Source organism: Phyllobates terribilis, unplaced genomic scaffold (genome assembly GCF_046119375.1).
Source record: "Phyllobates terribilis strain yellow unplaced genomic scaffold, ASM4611937v1 Scaffold_12__6_contigs__length_324123572, whole genome shotgun sequence".
Classification (NCBI taxonomy): Eukaryota; Metazoa; Chordata; class Amphibia; order Anura; family Dendrobatidae; genus Phyllobates; species Phyllobates terribilis.
The window spans coordinates 15,838,808-15,862,841 of record NW_027362772.1 but is presented as its reverse complement, the minus strand read 5'-3'; the positions used below and the strand labels follow the sequence as shown (position 1 = coordinate 15,862,841).

At 47.6% G+C, this 24,034-nt stretch overlaps 2 protein-coding genes across 4 annotated transcripts in view; one reads left to right on the top strand and one right to left on the bottom strand.

Annotated features, from left to right (window-relative positions):
* The first annotated feature begins 9,019 nt into the window (after positions 1–9,019).
* RBM42 (RNA binding motif protein 42) lies at positions 9,020–16,807 on the top strand. The gene is made up of 10 exons (XM_073655572.1): positions 9,020–9,210; positions 9,650–9,779; positions 9,886–9,973; positions 14,247–14,378; positions 14,456–14,580; positions 14,972–15,097; positions 15,212–15,316; positions 15,386–15,506; positions 15,798–15,992; positions 16,277–16,807. The coding sequence occupies exons 1-10, from the start codon at positions 9,155–9,157 to the stop codon at positions 16,387–16,389; spliced, it is 1,191 nt and encodes a 396-aa protein (XP_073511673.1). The 5' UTR covers positions 9,020–9,154; the 3' UTR covers positions 16,390–16,807.
* Positions 16,808–22,526: 5,719 nt separating this feature from the next.
* LOC141172939 (Friend leukemia integration 1 transcription factor-like) overlaps positions 22,527–24,034 on the bottom strand; it is a 34,741-nt gene continuing 33,233 nt past the window's right edge. Inside the window, exon 9 of one of the 3 annotated variants that reach the window (XM_073657555.1) lies at positions 22,527–23,325. In XM_073657555.1, coding sequence (XP_073513656.1) covers positions 22,820–23,325 — 506 coding nt within the window. In that variant the 3' untranslated portion in view covers positions 22,527–22,819. The remainder of the gene's footprint in view (positions 23,326–24,034) is intronic. The other 2 variants (XM_073657557.1, XM_073657556.1) reach the window with 2 other exon arrangements.

The following is a 24,034-nucleotide window of genomic DNA, read 5'->3' as shown; positions in this document are numbered from 1 at the left end:
TGCAGAAGTTTCTACAATTTTCCAGAATTATTTAGAAGTTTCTAGAAACTTTTAGAACTTTCTAGAACGTTCTCGGACTGTTCAATAGTAGTAATACAAGTATAAAAGCACAGGTGACTCGAACCAACATTTCGGTTTATGTTATTGCTGAGTAAGAGAATAACGAATCGTAGCTAAAGGGACACTGTCAGGTAATTTTTCAGTATGATGCTAATATTACCCTTGAATAGGGCCTGGGCGGACCTTTTAAAAACATGTAAAATTATTATTCTACCCTTTGTAGTTTCCATGTTATCAGCATAGTCAGAACCTGCAGGGAGCTGGTACATTAGTCCTCTCCATTATAAGCAAACAGGAATAGTCCGGCTACTGTATAAACTGTCATGTAATTATGCACTCCCTCTCAGCAGCTCCCTCCTCCCTCTCAGCAGCTCCCTCCTCCCTCTCAGCAGCTCCCTCTCAGCAGCTCCCTCCTCCCTCTCAGCAGATCTCTCTCAGAAGCTCTCTCTCAGCAGCTCCCTCCTTCCTCTCAGCAGCTCCCTGCTCCCTCTCAGCAGCTCCCTCTCATCATCTCCCTCCTCCCTCTCAGCAGCTCCCTCTCAGTAGCTCCCTCTCAGCAGCTCCCTCTCAGCAGCTCCCTCTCAGCAGCTCCCTCTCATCAGCTCCCTCTCATCAGCTCCCTCCTCCCTCTCATCAGCTCCCTCCTCCCTCTCGGCAGCTCCCTCCTCCCTCTCGGCAGCTCCCTGCTCCCTCTCGGCAGCTCCCTCCTCCCTCTCGGCAGCTCCCTCCTCCCTCTCGGCAGCTCCCTCCTCCCTCTCGGCAGCTCCCTCCTCCCTCTCGGCAGCTCCCTCCTCCCTCTCATCAGCTCCCTCCTCCCTCTCGGCAGCTCCCTGCTCCCTCTCGGCAGCTCCCTCCTCCCTCTCGGCAGCTCCCTCCTCCCTCTCGGCAGCTCCCTCCTCCCTCTCGGCAGCTCCCTCCTCCCTCTCGGCAGCTCCCTCCTCCCTCTCATCAGCTCCCTCCTCCCTCTCGGCAGCTCCCTCCTCCCTCTCGGCAGCTCCCTCCTCCCTCTCGGCAGCTCCCTCCTCCCTCTCGGCAGCTCCCTCCTCCCTCTCGGCAGCTCCCTCCTCCCTCTCGGCAGCTCCCTCCTCCCTCTCAGCAGCTCCCTCTCAGCAGCTCCCTCCTCCCTCTCAGCAGCTCCCTCTCAGCAGCTCCCTCCTCCCTCTCAGCAGCTCCCTCCTCCCTCTCAGCAGCTCCCTCCTCCCTCTCAGCAGCTCCCTCCTCCCTTGGCTCTCAGTGCAGTGTCAGGTTTCAGTTTCTATAGGAGCTACTGTACTGTTCTGTTGAGGACACGGAGGGAGAGAGCTATTTGTTTTAGATGGCATCAAGAGGTTGTTTGCGCCCAGCAGATGCATTTTGCTACGTGTGTGGACAATTTATAAAGACAAGAGCGGGAAAGTATTCCGTGAAAGCATGTTGTAAGATGTGCGAGGACTACAAGGCATATTTCGGCATGCCTGTCGGGGATCAAGACAAGTCCTGGGCACCTCATTTCACATGCGAATATTGCAAGAAAACTCTTGAAGGTAAGGTGAACAATTACTGCTCCTAATGCAGTGCTTTATTTTGTAAAATTTCAATGATTTAGATCTACTACAGTTTAAGGCTATGTGCCCACGATGCAGAAATGCTCCAGATTTTTCCTGAGCATTTCCGCATCTCCCAGGCAGAAAAAAGGCATGCGGATTGTACATGTGTTTTTCCTGCTAGGGACATGCGATTTTAGCAGGTCCTTTCACAACACCGCGGGACGCCGATGACAGAGGACGCCACCGGAAAGGAGAACGGGGGCCGCCGGAGAGGTAAGTATAATGTTTTTTTTTTATTTTTTATGTTTTATTCTTTTTTTTACTAATGGTACCCGGGTTGGAGGAAAGTCTCCTCTTCTCCAGACCCAGGTACCATCTGCTTGTTGAACTGCATAACATCTGCATGCATACATGTATACATGTGAATGTTATGCGGTTCAATGCAAGTCAATGGCGGCGATATCGCCGCGATTACGCAGAAGACATGGTTGTGCTGCAGATTTTTCCGCAATGATAATCCGCAGCGGAAATTTCCGCAGCATGCGCACAGCACATGCGGATTATCATTGGGGAACATGGCAGACAACTTGACACGCGTTTTTAATGCGTTTTCGCGGCGGAAATGGCGCAGCGGAAACGCATTAAATCCGCATCATGGGAACACAGCCTAAGGAGTTGCAATTGACAACATTTTCACATATGTCAATGCACTATAGTAAAATATATAAGATGGGTTGTCCTTTTTTTGATTTTTGACTGTCTTTGTCTATTTACCATGCAAGTATTGTTTTTTTTTTTATCAGACCGCATGAACGAAAATATAATAATTTCCTTTTTTTGTCACAATAAATACGACATTTTTCTGGGCTGTGGTCATAAAATCAAAGTTTGTGCTGAATGTAGTCGTTTTTCCATAGTCTTTAAACATAAGCAGTTGAAATATTACACTTGGAAGCCAGGAACAAAAATTGTGTTACACAGTATGTACCTTGTATACAGTCAGCTTTTTTATTCCCATAAAACTGCTAAAAATAATAAAAGCAATTACAAAAATATCATTTTGTCTTTTTTTTTGAGTCTTCCCAGGTCTCGAACCCACAACCTTCAACATTACAGGCAGGAGCTAAAGCTACGCAGTCACAGGTTCTGGTGATATCACTGGGAGAATTTTGTATGCTTGATCTGCATTGCAGGCTCTGACTCCACAGGCAGATTACATAGAGATACATCTGTACTTAGCAGTGTATTTCTATGTCCCTGTATTTTAGAGGTAGAATAAAATGTGTTTTTTTTCTTCCTATAAAATTACTAAAAAGTAATGAAAAACAATTACAATAATGTCATTTTTAATGCTCCTTTTTTAAAAAAAAAATTAAATATCACAAGTCAGCAAATAACACTGACATATTTGGTGTCCCTGTAATCGTAACGACCAACAGAACACAGTGATCAAATTATTTACGGGAATCGGTAAATGGGGTAAAAAGATGGCGTGATTGATATGTTTATTCTATTAAACCCATAAAAAAATTTAACGCTGAGGCGGTGTTCATACATAGCATAAATGCAGCGTTTTTTCTACTGCTTTTTTTTCTGCAGGTATCCGCACCACATGACGCAATAACAATCTTGTCTGATTACTGCATGTTTGCTACATTTCTTTTAAGCAGTTTTGGTGCTTTTTTTTTCTCTTATCTTCTATGTGGAGTCTATAAAAAAACACAAGTAAAAAACTGCAGATACTTTATTAAGGGCAGAATCAAAGCTTTTCTATACTATAAAAAACAAATTAAAAACACGGCTTCACATCTACACCAGAAACGCATCAAAAAAGGGAAAAGGCATAAAAATGCAGCAATAATCAGAGAAGATTGTTTTTGTGTAGTTTGGTGCGGATCCTGCAAGAAACGAAAAAACACAGTATTTCTGCAGCGTGTGAACACGTCCTCACAGACACAAAATGCCAGGTGTCGTATAGTGACGCTACATAAAAATGAGAAAGTTCTGGCGGCTCCGACTGTGAATGAAGGAACAAAAAACACACATACAAGGCAGAAGTCTCAAAAAGCGCGTCGTGACGCAAGATAATGTCAGTTAACTGTTTAAGTGTCGATCATAACAAGAAGTCATCTTGCGCATGCGTGGCTAAATACGTGTACAGGAAGCTAGCGGTTACCAATTGGGATGCCGATACCTCACACGACTCGCCGCCAGCTGGTAAAAGCTTTAATATTATTTAACTCTATATATAACCTCATAAGGCCAATACTAATTGCACATTTGCCGCTGAGGAAGCCACACTAGTGGCGATACACATGGAGTCCGCTCCTTTCTTCTGCCTCATTATTGGCGCAGGTCTTATATGACTGCATTGTCCATACCACGATTCATGATGCACAGATAAGAAATATAGGTATAGTACAATGCCAAATATTTCACTTACTACTTACATTACATGAGTGATATCTATTGTAAATTCTACAATATCTCAGAAACCTCAAACACCTCGACCTACACTCACTCTCTGAATCCCTCCTCCCTCTTACAGACATAAATTTCTTACATAATGCAGATGTTGCTGCTGCTTTATATAACACAGCCGTAGCTCTCGACTCAGTCGCCCCTCTCACACATACCAAAGCTCGCACAATCAATAGGCAACCCTGGCACACCAACCGTACTAAAGAACTGTGACGGGCCTCCAGGGTTGCTGAGCGGAGATGGAAAAGGTCCCACCCCATCGAGCACTTCATCGCATTCAAACAATCCCTCACTATTTTCAAATCCACACTTACTGCAGCAAAACAAACCTACTTTTCATCTCATATCCTCCCTGTCTCACAACCCTAAACAGCGATTCAACACTTTCAATTCTCTCCTCCGTCCCCCAGCGCCTCCTACCTCTTCTTTCATCTCAGCCGAAGACTTTGCCTCATTCTTCAAGCTGAAGATTGACACCATCAAACAAAGCTTTTCCCTAAAGTCTCCACAGCCCCTCCTCATATCTCGCCTCCCTCCAATCTATTCTAAACTCTGCTGCCCGACTAATCCACCTGTCCCCCCGCTATTCCCGGCCTCTCCCCTTTGTCAATCTCTTCACTGGCTCCCCATTGCCCAGAGAATCCAGTTCAAAACCCTAACCCTTGCATACAAAGCCATCCACAGCTTATCTCCTCCATACATCTGTGACCTAGTCTCCCGGTATTTACCTGCACGCAAGCTTCGATCCTCACAAGATCTCCTTCTCTACTCCCCTATTATCTTCTCTTCCCACAATCACATACAAGATTTCTCCCGTGCATCCCCCCGACTCTGGAACTCTCTACCCCAACACATCAGACTCTGGCCTACATTGGAAACCTTCAAAAGGAGCCGGAAGACCCACCTCTTCCGACAAGCCTACAACCTGCAGTAACCACCGCTCCACCACACCGCTGCACGACCAGCTCTACCCTCACCTACTGTATCCTCACCCATTCCTCGTAGATTGTGAGCCCTCACGGGCAGGGTCTTCTCTCCTCCTGTACCAGTCTCTGACTCGTTTTGTTAAGATTATTGTAAGTATTTTTGCTATGTATACCCCTCACATGTAAAGCGCCATGGAATAAATGGCGCTTTAATAATAAATAGTAATAATAATACAGAATAATCGATTCCATATAATGTTCCATACAGTATGGGTCCCATATATAGTTCCATACAGGGCGGCACGGTGGCTCAGTGGTTGATTCGCAGCGCTGGGGTCCTGGGTTCAAATCCCACCAAGGACAACATCTGCAAGGGTTTCCTCCGGGTTCTTCGGTTTCCTCCCACACTCCAAAGACATACTTATAGGGAATGTAGATGGTGAGCCCCAATGAGGACAGCAATGATACGGTCTCTAAATTGTCTGAATTGTAAAGCGCTGTGGAATATGTTGGCGCTATATAAATAAAAAGATTATTATTGTTATACAGAATAATAGACTCCATATATTGCTCCTTACAGTATATTGGGCCCTATATATTGCTCCATACAGTATGGGCCCCAAATAATGCTCCATTCAGTATGGGTCCTATATATTGCTCCATTCAGTATGGGCCCCATATATTGCTCCATTCAGTATGGGCCCCATATATTGCTCCATATAGAATAATGGGCCCCGTATAATGATTCATGCAGAATAATGGGCCCCATATATTGCTCCATACAGAATAATGGACTCCATATATTGCTCCATACAGTATAATGAGTCCCATATATTGCTCCATACAGTATAATGAACCCCATATAATGCTCCATACAGTAGAATGAGCCCCATATATTGCTCCATATAGAATAATGGGCCCCATATAATGCTCCATACAGAATAATGGGCCCCATATAATGCTCCATACAGAATAATGAGTCCCATATATTGCTCCATATAGAATAATGGGCCCCATATAATGCTCCATACAGAATAATGGGCCCCATATAATGCTCCATGCAGAATAATGGGCCCCATATAATGCTCCATACAGAATAATGGGCCCCATATAACGCTCCATACAGAATAATGGGCCCCATATAATGCTCCATACAGAATAATGGGCCCCATATAATGCTCCATACAGAATAATGGGCCCCATATAATGCTCCATACAGAATAATGAGCCCCATATTATGCTCCATACAGAATAATGGGCCCCATATAACACTCCATACAGAATAATGGGCCCCATATATTGCTCCATACAGAATAATGGGCCCCATATAACGCTCCATACAGAATAATGGGCCCCATATAATGCTCCATACAGAATAATGGGCCCGATATAATGCTCCATACAGAATAATGGGCCCCATATAATGCTCCATACAGAATAATGGGCCCCAAATAATGCTCCATACAGAATAATGGGCCCCATATAATGCTCCATACAGAATAATGAGTCCCATATATTGCTCCATACAGTATAATGAGCCCCATATATTGCTCCTTACAGTATAATGGGCCCCATATAATGCTCCATACAGAATAATGAGTCCCATATATTGCTGCATACAGAATGAGTCCCATATATTGCTCCATACAGTATAATGAGCCCCATATATTGCTCCTTACAGTATAATGGGCCCCATATATTGCTCCATACAGAATAATGGACTCCATATATTGCTCCATACAGTATAATGAGTCCCATATATTGCTCCATACAGTATAATGAGCCCCATATAATGCTCCATACAGTATAATGAGCCACATATATTGCTCCATATAGAATAATGGGCCCCATATAATGCTCCATACTGAATAATGGGCCCCATATAATGCTCCATACAGAATAATGAGTCCCATATATTGCTCCATATAGAATAATGGCCCCCATATAATGCTCCATACAGAATAATGGGCCCCATATAATGCTCCATACAGAATAATGAGTCCCATATTACGCTCCATACAGAATAATGGGCCCCATATAACGCTCCATACAAATAATGGGCCCCATATAATGCTCCATACAGAATAATGGGCCCCATATAATGCTCCATACAGAATAATGGGCCCCATATAACGCTCCATACAGAATAACGGGCCCCATATAATGCTCCATACAGAATAATGGGCCCCATATAATGCTCCATACAGAATAATGAGTCCCATATATTGCTCCATACAGTATAATGAGCCCCATATATTGCTCCTTACAGTATAATGGGCCCCATATATTGCTCCATACAGAATAATGGACTCCATATATTGCTCCATACAGTATAATGAGTCCCATATATTGCTCCATACAGTATAATGAGCCCCATATAATGCTCCATACAGTATAATGAGCCCCATATATTGCTCCATATAGAATATTGGGCCCCATATAACGCTCCATACAGAATAATGGGCCCCATATAATGCTCCATACAGAATAATGAGTCCCATATATTGCTCCATATAGAATAATGGCCCCCATATAATGCTCCATACAGAATAATGGGCCCCATATAATGCTCCATACAGAATAATGAGTCCCATATTATGCTCCATACAGAATAATGGGCCCCATATAACGCTCCATACAGAATAATGGGCCCCATATAACGCTCCATACAGAATAATGGGCCCCATATAATGCTCCATACAGAATAAGGCTGCGTGCCCACGTTGCGGATTACAAGCGTTTTTGCTGCGGATTTTCCGCAGCGGAAACGCTTGTAAAACGCTTGGTAATCCGCATCCCATTGTCCCCAATGAGAATCTGCAAGTTCTATGCCCACGCTGCGGATTTTTCCGCAGCGTTTATGCTGCGTTCAAAAATCCGCAGCATGTCCATTAATTTTGCGTTTCCGCATACGGAATTGCCTTGTGCAATGCATTAAAAACGCAAGGCAATTCCGCATGTGGAAAACGCGCAATAAACGCGTGCGGAATTCTGCATGCGTTTTTCCGGGAGAGGACATGCGGAAATGAAGCAGAAATTTTCTGCTTCATTTCCGCAACGTGGGCACATAGCCTAATGGGCCCCATATAATGCTCCATACCGAATAATGGGCCCCATATAATGCTCCATACAGAATAATGAGTCCCATATATCGCTCCTTACAGTATAATGGGCCTTATATAATGCTCCATACATAAAATAATTCAAATACGCACCTCTTCTCGCTGGCGGCAGGTCCTGTCTCCTCAGCGTCTTCTGGCTCTCTGCACTGTCAGAGCAGAGGGTGCGCTGTAGTGACATCATCACGCCCTCTGTCCTGAGACGTCACAGAGTCAGAAGACGCGGAAGATGCCGGAGCTGCGGAGGACTGAGGAGAGGTAAGTATTGCAGGTGCCGGGCCCCGGGCAAGCGGAAGGGCCCTCTCGTGGGCCGGTGTCCCCAACAGTGAGTGGGCGCCCCCCGCTTGCTCAGGGCCCCGGCACTTGCCAACATTGAGGCATTTGTTCTTTGAGTTACATTTTCCTGAGTCATTTGGTGGATTAGGTAAATGGGCGCGGCCAAACTTTCCGCACACGCGCCACATGATTTGTCCCGCTTTCTGGTGATTTTTACTGCACAGTGAACGCGATAAAAATAATGGCGGTTTGACACTCAATGTTGCCCATAGCAACCAGGCAGAAATTCCTATTCTAAACCTTACAGACCATAGTAACCAATCAGAGACCATGTTTCATTTTCCCCACACACTTAAGCAAATAAAAGCCAGACTCTGATTGGTTGCTATATGCCCTGAGGTTTATAGGATGAAAGCTGTACTCTGATTGGTTGCTATGGGTGACAAGGCCTGTTTATACAAGACACTATTTTTTTCTTTTTTTACATAACGTGGCTTCTCATCAGTGTCCATCGTTTATTTCTGCATGTCCACACTCAGAAACCATATGCCCTTACTTTGCCCCACAGCAAAATGGCGGCGGTCTATTACATCACGCGTGCGCAGTGAGAAGCGCTTATACGCGAGACCAGAAGCGGAAGTGACGTGTGGGCTGAAGCGGAAATGACGTTGAAACAGTGCGCCGCGACGTAAAGCAGTCTATGGCGGAGAGAGTGGAGGGAAGCAGAGGAATTTCGCGACTTGTGCCTTCTCTGTGAAGCGGCGTCATGGCCGGGAAGAGCGGGGAGGAGAAGCTGAAGGCGATGGAGGCGGAGATGGCTCTGTGAGTGACGTCCGGCGGCTCCCATGCTGGCACTTGTAGTCCATATCTCAGCACAGCATTTGCAGGGGGCAGATGTTGATTTTTATAAGCCCGTTTTTTTTTGCTTTTCACAGTTGAGGGTTTGTTACACTTTCTAGGCTCGCAAGGGATTGTCTGGGCCAGATGCAACTGAAACAAACCCTCAGCTGTGAGGAGCGCGGGGTCCTGCAGGTCTTCGGTGTCTCGATGCAGGCGTGAATGTCTCCATTCATTGACAGCAAGCAGAGATACTCTACAGATGGGGAGAAGGAGACACAAAGTCAACCAGAAAGATTCATTTTCTTCTGATTGGAAGGGATTGTCCAGTCCCCGGCCCCTGGACCCCTCTGCTCAGCCTGCCACTCCGTCCAGTGCGGATCGGACCCGTCTCATATTGTTCATTAACTTTCTTTCTTGGCAGATTCGAGCAGGAGGTGCTGGGCGCCCCTGTGGCTCTGCCTCCCGGAGATCCCGTCCCCATCCCTGTACCATTAGCCATGCCTGCTGTTCCCATCATCCGCCCCGTTATAGCAACCAACACCTACAGCCAGGTAGGAGGTCGTTACAGTGTAAGGCTGAACGAGCACTAAAGCTGCACAATCCCAGTCTGAGTGCGACAGAATGGCAGAGAATAATGGTCGTGTTCTTACATCACAGGTGCAGCAGAGTCTGGATGCGCGAGCAGCCGCTGCAGCAAGTGTGGTTCCTCCTCTAATGGTTCCCCCTGTACAGTTTGTTGGACCAGGTTAGAATAAAAATTTCTCTGATTATTTTTACACTGATGCTGAGTTATACTAAATATTATCAGGGCTGTGGAGTCAATAAGCCAAACCACCTCCCTCGTACACGGTTCATGTTTAAGTGATAAATTTACTGTAGCACAAATTCATCTCACCTAAAAGTCCAGACCCTTAGATCAGGAATAGGACAGACATTTATAGGACATTTCATAACTTTCCCACATTCTTATGGAAACATTTCCAGCACATCCTGCATTGAACTACTGTACCCAATTTTTTATATATTTTCGGAGTCGGTCCATTTTATACCGACTCCACCAAAATGAACTCCGACTCCCCAGCCCTGTATATTATACTCCAGAGTTGGACTCACTATTCTGCTGGTGCAGTCACTGTGTACATACGTTACATTACTGATCCTGAGTTACATTCTGTATTATACTCCAGAGCTGCACTCACTATTCTGCTGGTGCATTCACTGTGTACATACATTACATTACTGATCCGGAGTTGCATTCTATATCATACTCCAGAGCTGCACTCACTATTCTGCTGGTGCAGTCACTGTGTACATACATTACTGATCCTGAGTTACATCCTGTATTATACTCCAGAGCTGCACTCACTATTCTGCTGGTGCAGTCACTGTGTACATACATTACATTACTGATCCTGAGTTACATCCTGTATTATACTCCAGAGCTGCACTCACTTTTCTGCTGGTGCAGTCACTGTGTACATACATTACTGATCCGGAGTTACCTCCTGTATTATACTCCCGAGCTGCACTCACTATTCTGCTGGTGCAGTCACTGTGTACATACATTACATTACTGATCCTGAGTTACATCCTGTATTATACTCCCGAGCTGCACTCACTATTCTGCTGGTGCAGTCACTGTGTACATACATTACATTACTGATCCTGAGTTACCTCCTGTATTATACTCCCGAGCTGCACTCACTATTCTGCTGGTGCAGTCACTGTGTACATACATTACATTACTGATCCTGAGTTACATCCTGTATTATACTCCAGTGTTGCACTCACTATTCTGCTGGTGCAGTCACTGTGTACATACATTACATTACTGATCCTGAGTTACATCCTGTATTATACTCCAGAGCTGCACTCACTATTCTGCTGGTGCAGTCACTGTGTACATACATTACATTACTGATCCTGAGTTACATCCTGTATTATACTCCAGAGCTACACTCACTATTCTGCTGGTGCAGTCACTGTACATACATTACATTATTGATCCTGAGTTACCTCCTGTATTATACTCCAGAGCTGCACTCACTATTCTGCTAGTGGAGTCACTGTGTACATACATTACATTACTGATCCTGAGTTACATCCTGTATTATACTCCAGAGCTGCACTCACTATTCTGCTGGTGCAGTCATTGTGTACATACATTACATTACTGATCCTGAGTTACATCCTGTATTATACCCCAGAGCTGCACTCACTATTCTGCTGGTGGAGTCACTGTGTACATACATTGCATTACTGATCCTGAGTTACATTCTGTATTATACTCCAGAGCTGCACTCACTATTCTGCTGGTGCAGTCACTATGTACATACATTACATTACTGATCCTGAGTTACATCCTGTATTATACTCCAGAGCTGCACTCACTATTCTGCTGGTACAGTCACTGTGTACATACATTACATTACTGATCCTGAGTTACATCCTGTATTATACTCCAGAGCTGCACTCACTATTCTGCTGGTGCAGTCACTGTGTACATACATTACATTATTGATCCTGAGTTACCTCCTGTATTATACTCCAGAGCTGCACTCACTATTCTGCTGGTGCAGTCACTATGTACATACATTACATTACTGATCCTGAGTTACATCCTGTATTATACTCCAGAGCTGCACTCACTGTTCTGCTGGTGGAGTCACTGTGTACATACATTACATTACTGATCCTGAGTTACATCCTGTATTATACTCCAGAGCTGGACTCTCTATTCTGCTGGTGCCGTCACTGTGTACACACATTACATTACTGATCCTGAGTTACCTCCTCTATTATACTCCAGAGCTGGACTCTCTATTCTGCTGGTGCAGTCACTGTGTACATACATTACATTACTGATCCTGAGTTACATCCTGTATTATACTCCAGTGCTGCACTCACTATTCAGCTGGTGCAGTCACTGTGTACATACATTACATTACTGATCCTGAGTTACATCCTGTATTATACTCCAGAGCTGCACTCACTATTCTGCTGGTGCAGTCACTATGTACATACATTACATTACTGATCCTGAGTTAGATCCTGTATTATACTCCAGAGCTGCACTCACTATTCTGCTGGTGCAGTCACTGTGTACATACATTACATTACTGATCCGGAGTTACATCCTGTATTATACTCCAGAGCTGCACTCACTATTCTGCAGGTGCAGTCACTGTGTACATACATTACATTACTGATCCTGTACTGATCCTGAGTTACATCCTGTATTATACTCCAGAGCTGCATTCACTATTCTGCTGGTGCAGTCACTATGTACATACATTACATTACTGATCCTGAGTTACAATCCTGTATTATACTCCAGAGCTGCACTCACTATTCTGCTGGTGCAGTCACTGTGTACATACATTACATTATTGATCCTGAGTTACCTCCTGTATTATACTCCAGAGCTGCACTCACTATTCTGCAGGTGCAGTCACTGTGTACATACATTACATTACTGATCCTGTACTGATCCTGAGTTACATCCTGTATTATACTCCAGAGCTGCATTCACTATTCTGCTGGTGCAGTCACTATGTACATACATTACATTACTGATCCTGAGTTACAATCCTGTATTATACTCCAGAGCTGCACTCACTATTCTGCTGGTGCAGTCACTGTGTACATACATTACATTACTGATCCTGAGTTACATCCTGTATTATACTCCAGAGCTGCACTCACTATTCTGCTGGTGCAGTCACTATGTACATACATTACATTACTGATCCTGAGTTACAATCCTGTATTATACTCCAGAGCTGCACTCACTATTCTGCTGGTGCAGTCACTGTGTACATACATTACATTATTGATCCTGAGTTACCTCCTGTATTATACTCCAGAGCTGCACTCACTATTCTGCTGGTGCAGTCACTATGTACATACATTACATTACTGATCCTGAGTTACATCCTGTATTATACTCCAGAGCTGCACTCACTGTTCTGCTGGTGGAGTCACTGTGTACATACATTACATTACTGATCCTGAGTTACATCCTGTATTATACTCCAGAGCTGGACTCTCTATTCTGCTGGTGCCGTCACTGTGTACACACATTACATTACTGATCCTGAGTTACCTCCTCTATTATACTCCAGAGCTGGACTCTCTATTCTGCTGGTGCAGTCACTGTGTACATACATTACATTACTGATCCTGAGTTACATCCTGTATTATACTCCAGTGCTGCACTCACTATTCAGCTGGTGCAGTCACTGTGTACATACATTACATTACTGATCCTGAGTTACATCCTGTATTATACTCCAGAGCTGCACTCACTATTCTGCTGGTGCAGTCACTATGTACATACATTACATTACTGATCCTGAGTTAGATCCTGTATTATACTCCAGAGCTGCACTCACTATTCTGCTGGTGCAGTCACTGTGTACATACATTACATTACTGATCCGGAGTTACATCCTGTATTATACTCCAGAGCTGCACTCACTATTCTGCAGGTGCAGTCACTGTGTACATACATTACATTACTGATCCTGTACTGATCCTGAGTTACATCCTGTATTATACTCCAGAGCTGCATTCACTATTCTGCTGGTGCAGTCACTATGTACATACATTACATTACTGATCCTGAGTTACAATCCTGTATTATACTCCAGAGCTGCACTCACTATTCTGCTGGTGCAGTCACTGTGTACATACATTACATTACTGATCCTGAGTTACATCCTGTATTATACTCCAGAGCTGCACTCACTATTCTGCTGGTGCAGTCACTATGTACATACATTACATTACTGATCCTGAGTTACAATCCTGTATTATACTCCAGAGCTGCACTCACTATTCTGCTGGTGCAGTCACTGTGTACATACATTACATTATTGATCCTGAGTTACCTCCTGTATTATACTCCAGAGCTGCACTCACTATGCCTTCACTGTGTACATACATTACTTATCTGGTGCCTTCCTTTCTTCTACACTCAGAGGCACCTAAGTGATTTTTTTCCCTTTTTGCTCCAGCGATCCCGCCCCCCAGACCTCCTATTATGAGGCCTAGTTTCATCCCTCACGCTTTACAGAGACCATCGGAGCCTCATCCTGTGATGCCTCGGCCGTCCTTCATCCCGCACGTCCTGCAGCACCAGCGAGCCAGTAAGTGCCTCCTCTTGTTGCTTCTGAAACAACATCTTATTTCACAGTTCCTATTCTAACCCTGTTTTATTCCTCAGTGGGTCCCCGGCACCCCGGTATGCCTCCACCGCAGCCCCTGATGGCACATCCCATGCACGGACCTCCACCACCGCTGATGAGTCACATGCCTCCTCCCCCCTTAAACATGAGAACCGGCCCACCGGTGAGTCCTCTGACGATTGACATCTCGGGCCGGTGGAATGACTGAACTGTGAGCTGCGGCACCGAAGCTGGGGGGGGGGTCCCGTGTTCCAGCTAGCATCAGAGCGACGCTTGCAATCACGTACTCCCTGTTTGGGAAACCGGTCACTCTGAGGTGGACGGCAACCAAGGCAACGTGCCATTCACTGTGAAATTTAAAAATCTTTCCATTCTACAAGCACTTTGAAATTTTTACCATTAATTAACAAGAGTCGCCCCCTTTTAATGGATCTGTTCAGGACGTAAGGTTTGGTCGTCAAGTTCAAAGTCCTGGACAGACACTTTATACCTACAGGAGCTACAACCCAAGCTTAAAGAAGAAAATTAAGTGTCTTATCTTTTTGCTCTTGCAGCCGGCACCAGTCGGTCCAATGCCACCTCCGCCTCGTCCTGTTATACAGTCCTCCCCGAAAATAAACCCCACAGTTATCCAGGCTGCGCCCACGGTGTATACAGCTCCACCTGTGAGGAAGGTAGAGGTGAGTCCTGGCCCCTTGCCGCCACGTCCCGTCCCCCCCCCCGGACCACTGCCGTCATCTCCCAGGCCAATGCCCACCACTGCTCCAGGCTCTTTACATCACTCATGTCTTTAGGAGGAAATCCCAGAGCCGCCGGCAGTGACAGACGACAAGGATCTGAGTTACGAGGAAGCGGTGATTGGTCCCAGCATGCCGGAGTTGGAGCCCATACAGCCCGAGGTCCGTGTATGAGGATGATGGCTTCTGTAGTCTGGTCTGTCCACGTTATTTACAGCCATTGTCTTCTAGGTGATCCTGGAGCCGGTGCAGGAAGACAAAAAGATGAAGAAGCCAGAAAAGCTGAAGCGCTGTATCCGAACTGCAGCTGGGACATCCTGGGAAGACCAGAGTCTACTGGAGTGGGATACTGGTGAGGATGGGACCGATGGCACCGCCACCGCGGGCAGAAGTGGCTCCATACACATAGAGGAAAGGGGCCACTTCTGCAGGATGTCTCAGGTGCTTGTGGTAGTGGCCCCTGAAGACACTTAGGTTGGACAGCCTAAGTCGATGAGGGGCTGTCTGATGCTTGGTCAGTCAGTATTTCCGTATGGGAAGGCTGCAGCCCGTCCTTCCATGGCTTTAGCCACTTGCCGGCTCCTTTGTGAGGATCTCACAACTTCTGACAATATGTAAATGCATTTTGCTTAATCCCCCACAGACGACTTCCGGATATTCTGCGGGGACCTGGGGAACGAGGTGAACGACGACATCCTGGCTCGGGCGTTCAGCCGCTACCCCTCCTTCCTGAAGGCCAAAGTCATCCGAGACAAACGGACGGGCAAAACGAAAGGTTACGGCTTCGTGAGCTTCAAAGACCCCAATGATTACGTCCGGGCAATGAGGGAGATGAACGGTGTGTGCAGCGGGGGGCTATCGCTTCCTTTCTCTCTGATGTGTGGAAGTGGGGTCATGTCTAGCGCCATGTTGGCGTTTATTCTGTGGCCATCGTTTTGTAATGAAGGGGTCGTTTTCAATATCACCGCTTGCTATCAGTGAATGTGAACGGTCTTGTGTACATCTGGCTTCTGTCTTATTGATCATGGAGCTCTGATACATTGTAACGAGTCTTGCACCTATGAGAGAGCTCGCTCCGATGCGTAGGATTTCTTTTTTCCTGACTTATTTCATCTTCTGCAGGTAAATATGTCGGCTCTCGGCCCATCAAGCTTCGGAAGAGCATGTGGAAGGACCGAAACATTGACATCGTGCGCAAGAAGCAGCGGGAGAAGAAGAAGCTCGGGCTGAGATAACCCCGGACACACGGGAACTGCTGAGCGATGTGACGGCCCGTGCCTGGTCTGTCTGGTCTGTCCGGTCAGTGCGGCATCAGATCCCACAATTCCCCTTATTTGAGTCTAGAGAGTCCACGTTTTGATTTCTTGATTGTTGTCTTTGGCTGATTACTACGTCCAGGGGCCGTGAGGGTCCGAGATCTTCTCCAAGAGTGGTACGTGGCACTACCACTAATGGCCAGCAGGTGGCACCATACACCCATATAAGAAGTTACAGCGTGCCCCTTCTGAGGAGTTATGCGATATTAACCCCTTCAGCGCCGCACAGTCCTGTGTTACTGTATATATCCGATTCCTCCGCAGATCATTGGTCTTTTGGTCTTTCATGTTCGGCCAATGTACAGTGTAAATAAAGTCAATGTCAGTTTTTATTTTTTTCATGTTTTTTTTTTCTCTTTTATATCCTGGGAATTTAAATCGCATGGCCTGGACCATGTGACTGTGTTATAGCTGTGGACCCCTAATCCCCGCTGCTCCTGAAATACTGTGTACCCTCCTTCACACCACACCTTCTCTTCTTTAAGATGAAACTCGCTGCACCTCAAAATGTGTTACTGGTTGATTCTCACCCGTTTTATCTCCTTGCACCCATAACTACGCCTGATAACTGTGGACCCCCTACCACACTTCTTCCCATAATTACACCTGAGCACTAGGGACCCCCTACCGCACTGCCCCCCTCCATAACTAAACCCAATAACTAGGGATTCCTTACCGCACTGCCCCCCATAACTACACCTGATCACTAGAGACCCCCTACCGCACTGCCTCCCATAACTAAACCCAATAACTAGGGATTCCTTACCGCACTGCCCCCCATAACTACACCTGATCACTAGGGACCCCCTACCGCACTTCTCCCAATAACTACACCTGATCACTAGGGACCCCCTACTGCACTGCCCCCCCATAACTACACCCAATAACTATGGACCCCCTACCGCACTGCTCTCCACAACTGCACCCGGTAACTGGGGACCCCCTAACGCACTGCCTCCCATAACTACACCCAATCACTGGGAACCCCCTACTGCACTGCCTCCCATAACTACACCCGATAACTAGGGATTCCCTACCGCACTGCCTCCCATAGCTACACCTGATAACTAGGATATTCCCTACCGCACTGCCTCCCATAGCTACACCTGATAACTAGGGATTCCCTACCGCACTGCCTCCCATAGCTACACCTGATAACTAGGGATTCCCTACCGCACTGCCTCCCATAGCTACACCTGATAACTAGGGATTCCCTACCGCACTGCCTCCCATAGCTACACCTGATAACTAGGGATTCCCTACCGCACTGCCTCCCATAGCTACACCTGATAACTAGGGATTCCCTACCGCACTGCCTCCCATAGCTACACCTGATAACTAGGGATTCCCTACCGCACTGCCTCCCATAGCTACACCTGATAACTAGGGATTCCCTACCGCACTGCCTCCCATAGCTACACCTGATAACTAGGGATTCCCTACCGCACTGCCTCCCATAGCTACACCTGATAACTAGGGATTCCCTACCGCACTGCCTCCCATAGCTACACCTGATAACTAGGGATTCCCTACCGCACTGCCTCCCATAGCTACACCTGATAACTAGGGATTCCCTACCGCACTGCCTCCCATAGCTACACCTGATAACTAGGGATTCCCTACCGCACTGCCTCCCATAGCTACACCTGATAACTAGGGATTCCCTACCGCACTGCCTCCCATAGCTACACCTGATAACTAGGGATTCCCTACCGCACTGCCTCCCATAGCTACACCTGATAACTAGGGATTCCCTACCGCACTGCCTCCCATAGCTACACCTGATAACTAGGGATTCCCTACCGCACTGCCTCCCATAGCTACACCTGATAACTAGGGATTCCCTACCGCACTGCCTCCCATAGCTACACCTGATAACTAGGGATTCCCTACCGCACTGCCTCCCATAGCCACACCTGATAACTAGGGATTCCCTACCGCACTGCCTCCCATAGCTACACCTGATAACTAGGAATTCCCTACCGCACTGCCTCCCATAGCTACACCTGATAACTAGGGATTCCCTACCGCACTGCCTCCCATAGCTACACCTGATCACTAGGGATTCCCTATCGTACTTCTCCCCATAACTACACCCGATCACTAGGGACCCCCTACTGCATTGCTCCCCATAACTACACCCGATCACTAGGGGCCCCCCATAACTATACCTGATCACTAGGGATCCCCTGCCACACTTCTCCCCATAACTACACCTGATAACTATGGACCCCCTACCGCGCTGCTCTCCACAACTATACCCTATCACTAGAGACCCCCTACCGCGCTGCTCTCCACAACTATACCCTATCACTAGAGACCCCCTACCGCGCTGCTCTCCACAACTACACCCGATCACTAGAGACCCCCTACCGCGCTGCTCTCCACAACTACACCCGATCACTGGGGACCCCCTACCGCGCTGCTCTCCACAACTACACCCGATCATTGGGGACCCCCTATCGCAGCTTTGCGGAGAATAAGAAGCTGCACTACCAGGGCCTCCTGTGGATGAGTGGTGGTGTTCTCAGAAGAGAAAGCCCCCATGTTTTCATAATCATTGACTCCCCCTTTCTTTGTGCCCCCTATATAGTGTTCAAAAACATGAGTTAAGCACAAAGCCTTAAACTCACAATATGTACTCTCTGTTTTGAGGATTCAGCATTCCTGTGAATCACTAACCTAATATTTAGTTGTATAACCACAGTTTTTTAAAACTGCTTCACATCTATGTTGCATAGAGTCAATCAACTTCTGGCACCTGTCACTGTTATTCCTGCCCAGGATGCTTTGACTACATCCCACAATTTTTTGGCATTTGTTGTCTTTGCCTCAGAAACGGCATTTTTCATGTCACCCCACAAGTGTTCTATCGGATTGAGCTCTGGGGATTGGGCTGGCCACTCCATAACCTCAATTTTGTTGGACTGGAACCAAGAAGTTGCTAGTTTACTAGTGTGTTTAGGGTCGTTGTCTTGGTGAAACTCCCATTCCAAGGGCATATCCTCTTCAGCATAAGGCAACATGACCTCTTCAAGTAATTTAATGTATGCAAACTGGTCCATGATCCCTGGTATGCGGTAAATAGGTCTAGCACCATAGTAAGAGAAACATGCCCATATCATGATGCTTCCACCATGCTTCACTGTCTGCAGGGTGTACTGTGGCTTGAATGCAGAGTTTGGGGGTCGTCTAATGAACTGTCTGCGGCCCTTGGACCCAAAAAGAACAATTTTACTTTCATCAGTCCACAAAATGTTTCTCCATTTCTCTTTAGGCCAGTTGATGTGTTCTTTGGCAAATTGTATCCGCTTCAGTACATGTCTTTTTTGTAACAGTGGGACTTTGCGGGGACTTCTTGCTAAGAAATTAGCGTCACACAGGCGTATTCTAACTGTCACAGTCCTCACAGGTAACTGGAGACTGTCTGTGATCATCCTGGAGCTGATCATTGGCTGAGCCTTTGCCATTCTGGCTATTCTTCCATCCATTCGAGTGGTAGTCTTCCGTTTTCTTCCACGTCTCTCTGGTTTTGCTTTCCATTTTAAAGCATTGGAGATCATTATAGCTGAAACAGCCGATCATTGTCTGCACTTCTTTATAAGTTTTACCCTCTCCAATCAACTGTTTAATCAAAGTACGCTGTTGGTTTTCTTAGAATCTACTGCACCAACTGGTAAATTGTCTGACATGTAGTAATGTAATTTATACCAAAACCAGCGATTAATCTGGTCAGTCATATTGGACTGCTAGTATTGTGAACACTACTGTACCTTCACCCTTCAGGCGCTGAGGATTGTGGGAGCCCGGCCCGTCCATTGTCCTATTTCCTGATAAACAGGAAGCGGCTGCGTGTGTGGCGTATACAGGATGTGCAGTACTGGCTGCGGGGTATAAGATCTCACAGGATACGGGGGCGGCGCTCACTTTCAGTCGTCACAGGACCCTCCGTAAAGCATAAAAGACCCAAAACATGGGACCCTCACAGTGAACGGGATTCACACCTAAGCTGGTGGGGCTGGTACTTGTAGTCCCTCTTTTTTTTTCTTTTTTTTTTACAGGGTAAAGTTACACTTTACCTAAGGTTCGGCTTGGGCCGTGCTGGTCCTCCCGCGGAATAATTGGCCTAAAATTTAGGATCTGGCCCCCAACCGAAATACTCAGGTATCGCGAAAACCCCCAATATCCTAAAGGAGGAGCGGACCACGACAGCGGGGTCCGCGATGTCACTGCACTCATGTGTGCCAGTATAGCGGGGGCCACAAGGTCACTGCACTCCCGTGCATGTGATGGTATAGCGGGGGCCGCAAGGTCACTGTACTCCCCACATGTGCTGGTATAGCGGGGGCCGCAAGGTCACTGCACTTCCCGCATGCACTGGTATAGGGGGGGCCGCAATGTCACTGCACACTCCCCACGTGTGCCAGTATAGCGGGGGCCGCAAAGTCACTGCACTCCCAACATGTGCTGGTATAGCGGGGGTCGCGAGGTCACTGCACTCCCCACGTGTAGCGGTGGCCGCGAGGTCACTGCACTCCCCACCTGTGCTGGTATAGCGGGGTCCACGAGGTCACTGCACTCTCCACATGTGCTGGTATAGCGGGGGCTTCGAGGTCAATGCACTCCTCACGTGTGCTGGTGTAGCAGGAGTAAGTCCCTGCTCGACCGCGGAGGCCGCGAGGTCACTGCACTCCCCACGTGTGCTGGTATAGCCGAAGTAAGTCCCAGCCCGACTGCAGGTCTCGAGGTCACTGCACTTTCCACATGTGCCAGTATAGCAGGGGCCGCAAGGTCACTGCACTCCCCACGTGTGCCAGTATAGCGGGGGCCGCAAGGTCACTGCACTCCCAACATGTGCTGGTTTAGCGGGGGACGCGAGATCACTACACTCCCCACATGTGTTGGTATAGCGGGGGCCGTGAGGTCACTGCACTCCCCACGTGTGCCAGTATAGCGGGGGCCACAAGGTCACTGCACTCCCAACATGTGCTGGTATAGCGGGGCTCGCAAGGTCACTGCACTCCCCACGTGTGCCAGTGTAGCAGTGGCCGCGAGGTGACTGCACTCTCCACATGTGCTGGTATAGCGGGGGCCACGAGGTCACTGCACTCTCCACATGTGCTGGTATAGCGGGGGCCACGAGGTCACTGCACTCTCCACATGTGCTGGTATAGCCGAGGTAAGTCCCAGCCCGACCGCGGAGGCCGCGAGGTCACTGCACTCCCCACGTGTGCTGGTATAGCCGAGGTAAGTCCCAGCCCGACCGCAGGTGCCAAGCGGTCACTGCACTTCCCACATATGCGGGTATAGTGGGGGCAAATCCCAGCCCAACTGCGGGGGTTCCACGAGGTCACTGCACTCCTCACATGTACTGATATAACGGAGGCAATCCCAGCCCGACCGCGGGGGCCTTAAGGTCATTGCACTCCTCACATGTACTGATATAACGGAGGCAATCCCAGCCTGACCGCGGGGGCCACAAGGTCACTTCACTCCTCACGTGTGCCGGTATAGCGGGGGCAATCCCAGCCTGACCGCGGGGGCCACAAGGTCACTTCACTCCTCACGTGTGCCGGTATAGCGGAGGCAATCCCAGCCTGACCGCGGGGGCCACAAGGTCACTTCACTCCTCACGTGTGCTGGTATAGCGGAGGCAATCCCAGCCTGACCGCGGGGGCCACAAGGTCACTTCACTCCTCACGTGTGCTGGTATAGCGGAGGCAATCCCAGCCTGACCGCGGGGGCCACAAGGTCACTTCACTCCTCACGTGTGCTGGTATAGCGGAGGCAATCCCAGCCTGACCGCGGGGGCCACAAGGTCACTTCGCTCCTCACGTGTGCCGGTATAGCGGGGGCAAGTCACAGCCTGATCCAGACCCCCCCAACTACCAGGATGGCACCTCCGTAGAGTCGCGTGAATCTGCCCTAAGGAAGATTTGCAGTCCACTTGTTCCTTTTGTGAAATGGCTGAAACCAGGGAAAAATAGCTATATTTTCATATCCTCCTTCTACAGATGGATATAATGTAACGGCCGCGATCTTATAATCTACAGGAGGATATAATTTATTATTACAGATAGGAAACATTTTACACAATCCTGCTTAACCCTTTCACTTCCTCACCAAAAGTTGTGGGGGGAAAAAAAAAACCTGAGCCGGATGTTAACCCCGAAGCCGCCGTCTTCACCGAGTCCGGCCCACATCTAGAAGAAAAGTCCAAGCCTAATGCATTTAATAAGTAAAATACAAAATATATAAAAACCCCACAAAATTCACAAAAAGGGGCGAGACCCCAAATCCTCGGTGTGACTATTCACAAAAGTTCTCCTGGGTTCTGTAGTTCGCCCCTTCAGTAGTAAGCCCCCAGATGTGCGCCCAGTTGGCCGCCATGTTGCCGTGTCTGCCCTGGGTACAGTCCGCCACCTGGAGGCGTGCTGAAGTACTGCACTGGGATGATGGCCGGTAGGGTCGGGGACTGGTTGTGGTGGGGGGGTAGTGGCACGGCGGACTTGGCTTGCTGGGTATAATAGTTCCCGTCCTGATATTTGCACCCTGAGGGGTCGTTGTTGTGGGATTGCTGGACCACCTGGATCCCCTGGAAGTCGAACCTGTAGGCGTATCTCTTGCCGTGCACTTTGCTCATGATGTTCTTGTCGTAGTAGTAGCGCAGTGCCCGGCTCAGCTTGTCGTAGTTCATGTTGGGTTTGCTCTTGCGCTCCCCCCAGCGGCGCGCCACCTCGTCCGGATCCGTCATCTTGAATTCTCCGTTCACTCCTTCCCAGGCGATGCAGCCGGCGTTCCCGCTGTCCGACAGGAGCTCAAGGAGGAATTGCCACAGCTGGATCTGGCCGCTGCCTAAAGAAAAAAAAATCAAGGATAAGTCAGCGAGCGCGACACGTATGAGCAATCCCAATGTTGGGGTTCTAGGAAGGCGAGAGTACAAGAGCTACAAACTCTGCCTTCATATTAGAACGAGCTCGCTGATGGATTCTCAGTTAACTCATTCTGCAGCCACCAATAGACAGGTGCAAAAATTTTAATGAAAAAATTATTTTTTGTTAGCCCTAAATACATGGATTTAAAGAAAGTTGATTAATAGCCCAGTTGAAGGGTTAAAATATTTTGTGAAATCTGCCACATCTCTTCAGCTTTACTTTAGGGCTGAAGTCATTATAAGGTGATTACAGGCTCGTTAATTATCAGCCGGATTATTAGGGACGGACTAATAAAAACATTTACACATTTGTACTCTTAAAGAGCAAGTAATTAAAGGGCCAGGCGCCCCACGGAGAGGCCTAATCTGCTTACTGGAAGCTACAAGTGGTTGCCAGCTGAGCAGGCAGAAGTCATGGATGGCAGGTGAGGAGCCGAGGCAGGAGGAAACGGGCAGCGATCCTGGGGGGCGAGCGGAGGAGATGTCCCCTAATGAGCATTACAACACGGCAATGTTTACTGACACAACACACAGCAGCGTGGGGGCCATTACCAAATCCTCCCGGCTTATGGAGGTTGTCTATGGAGCAATCTTATCAGTACCAGACCTTCTGCTTTTTAAGAAACGCGT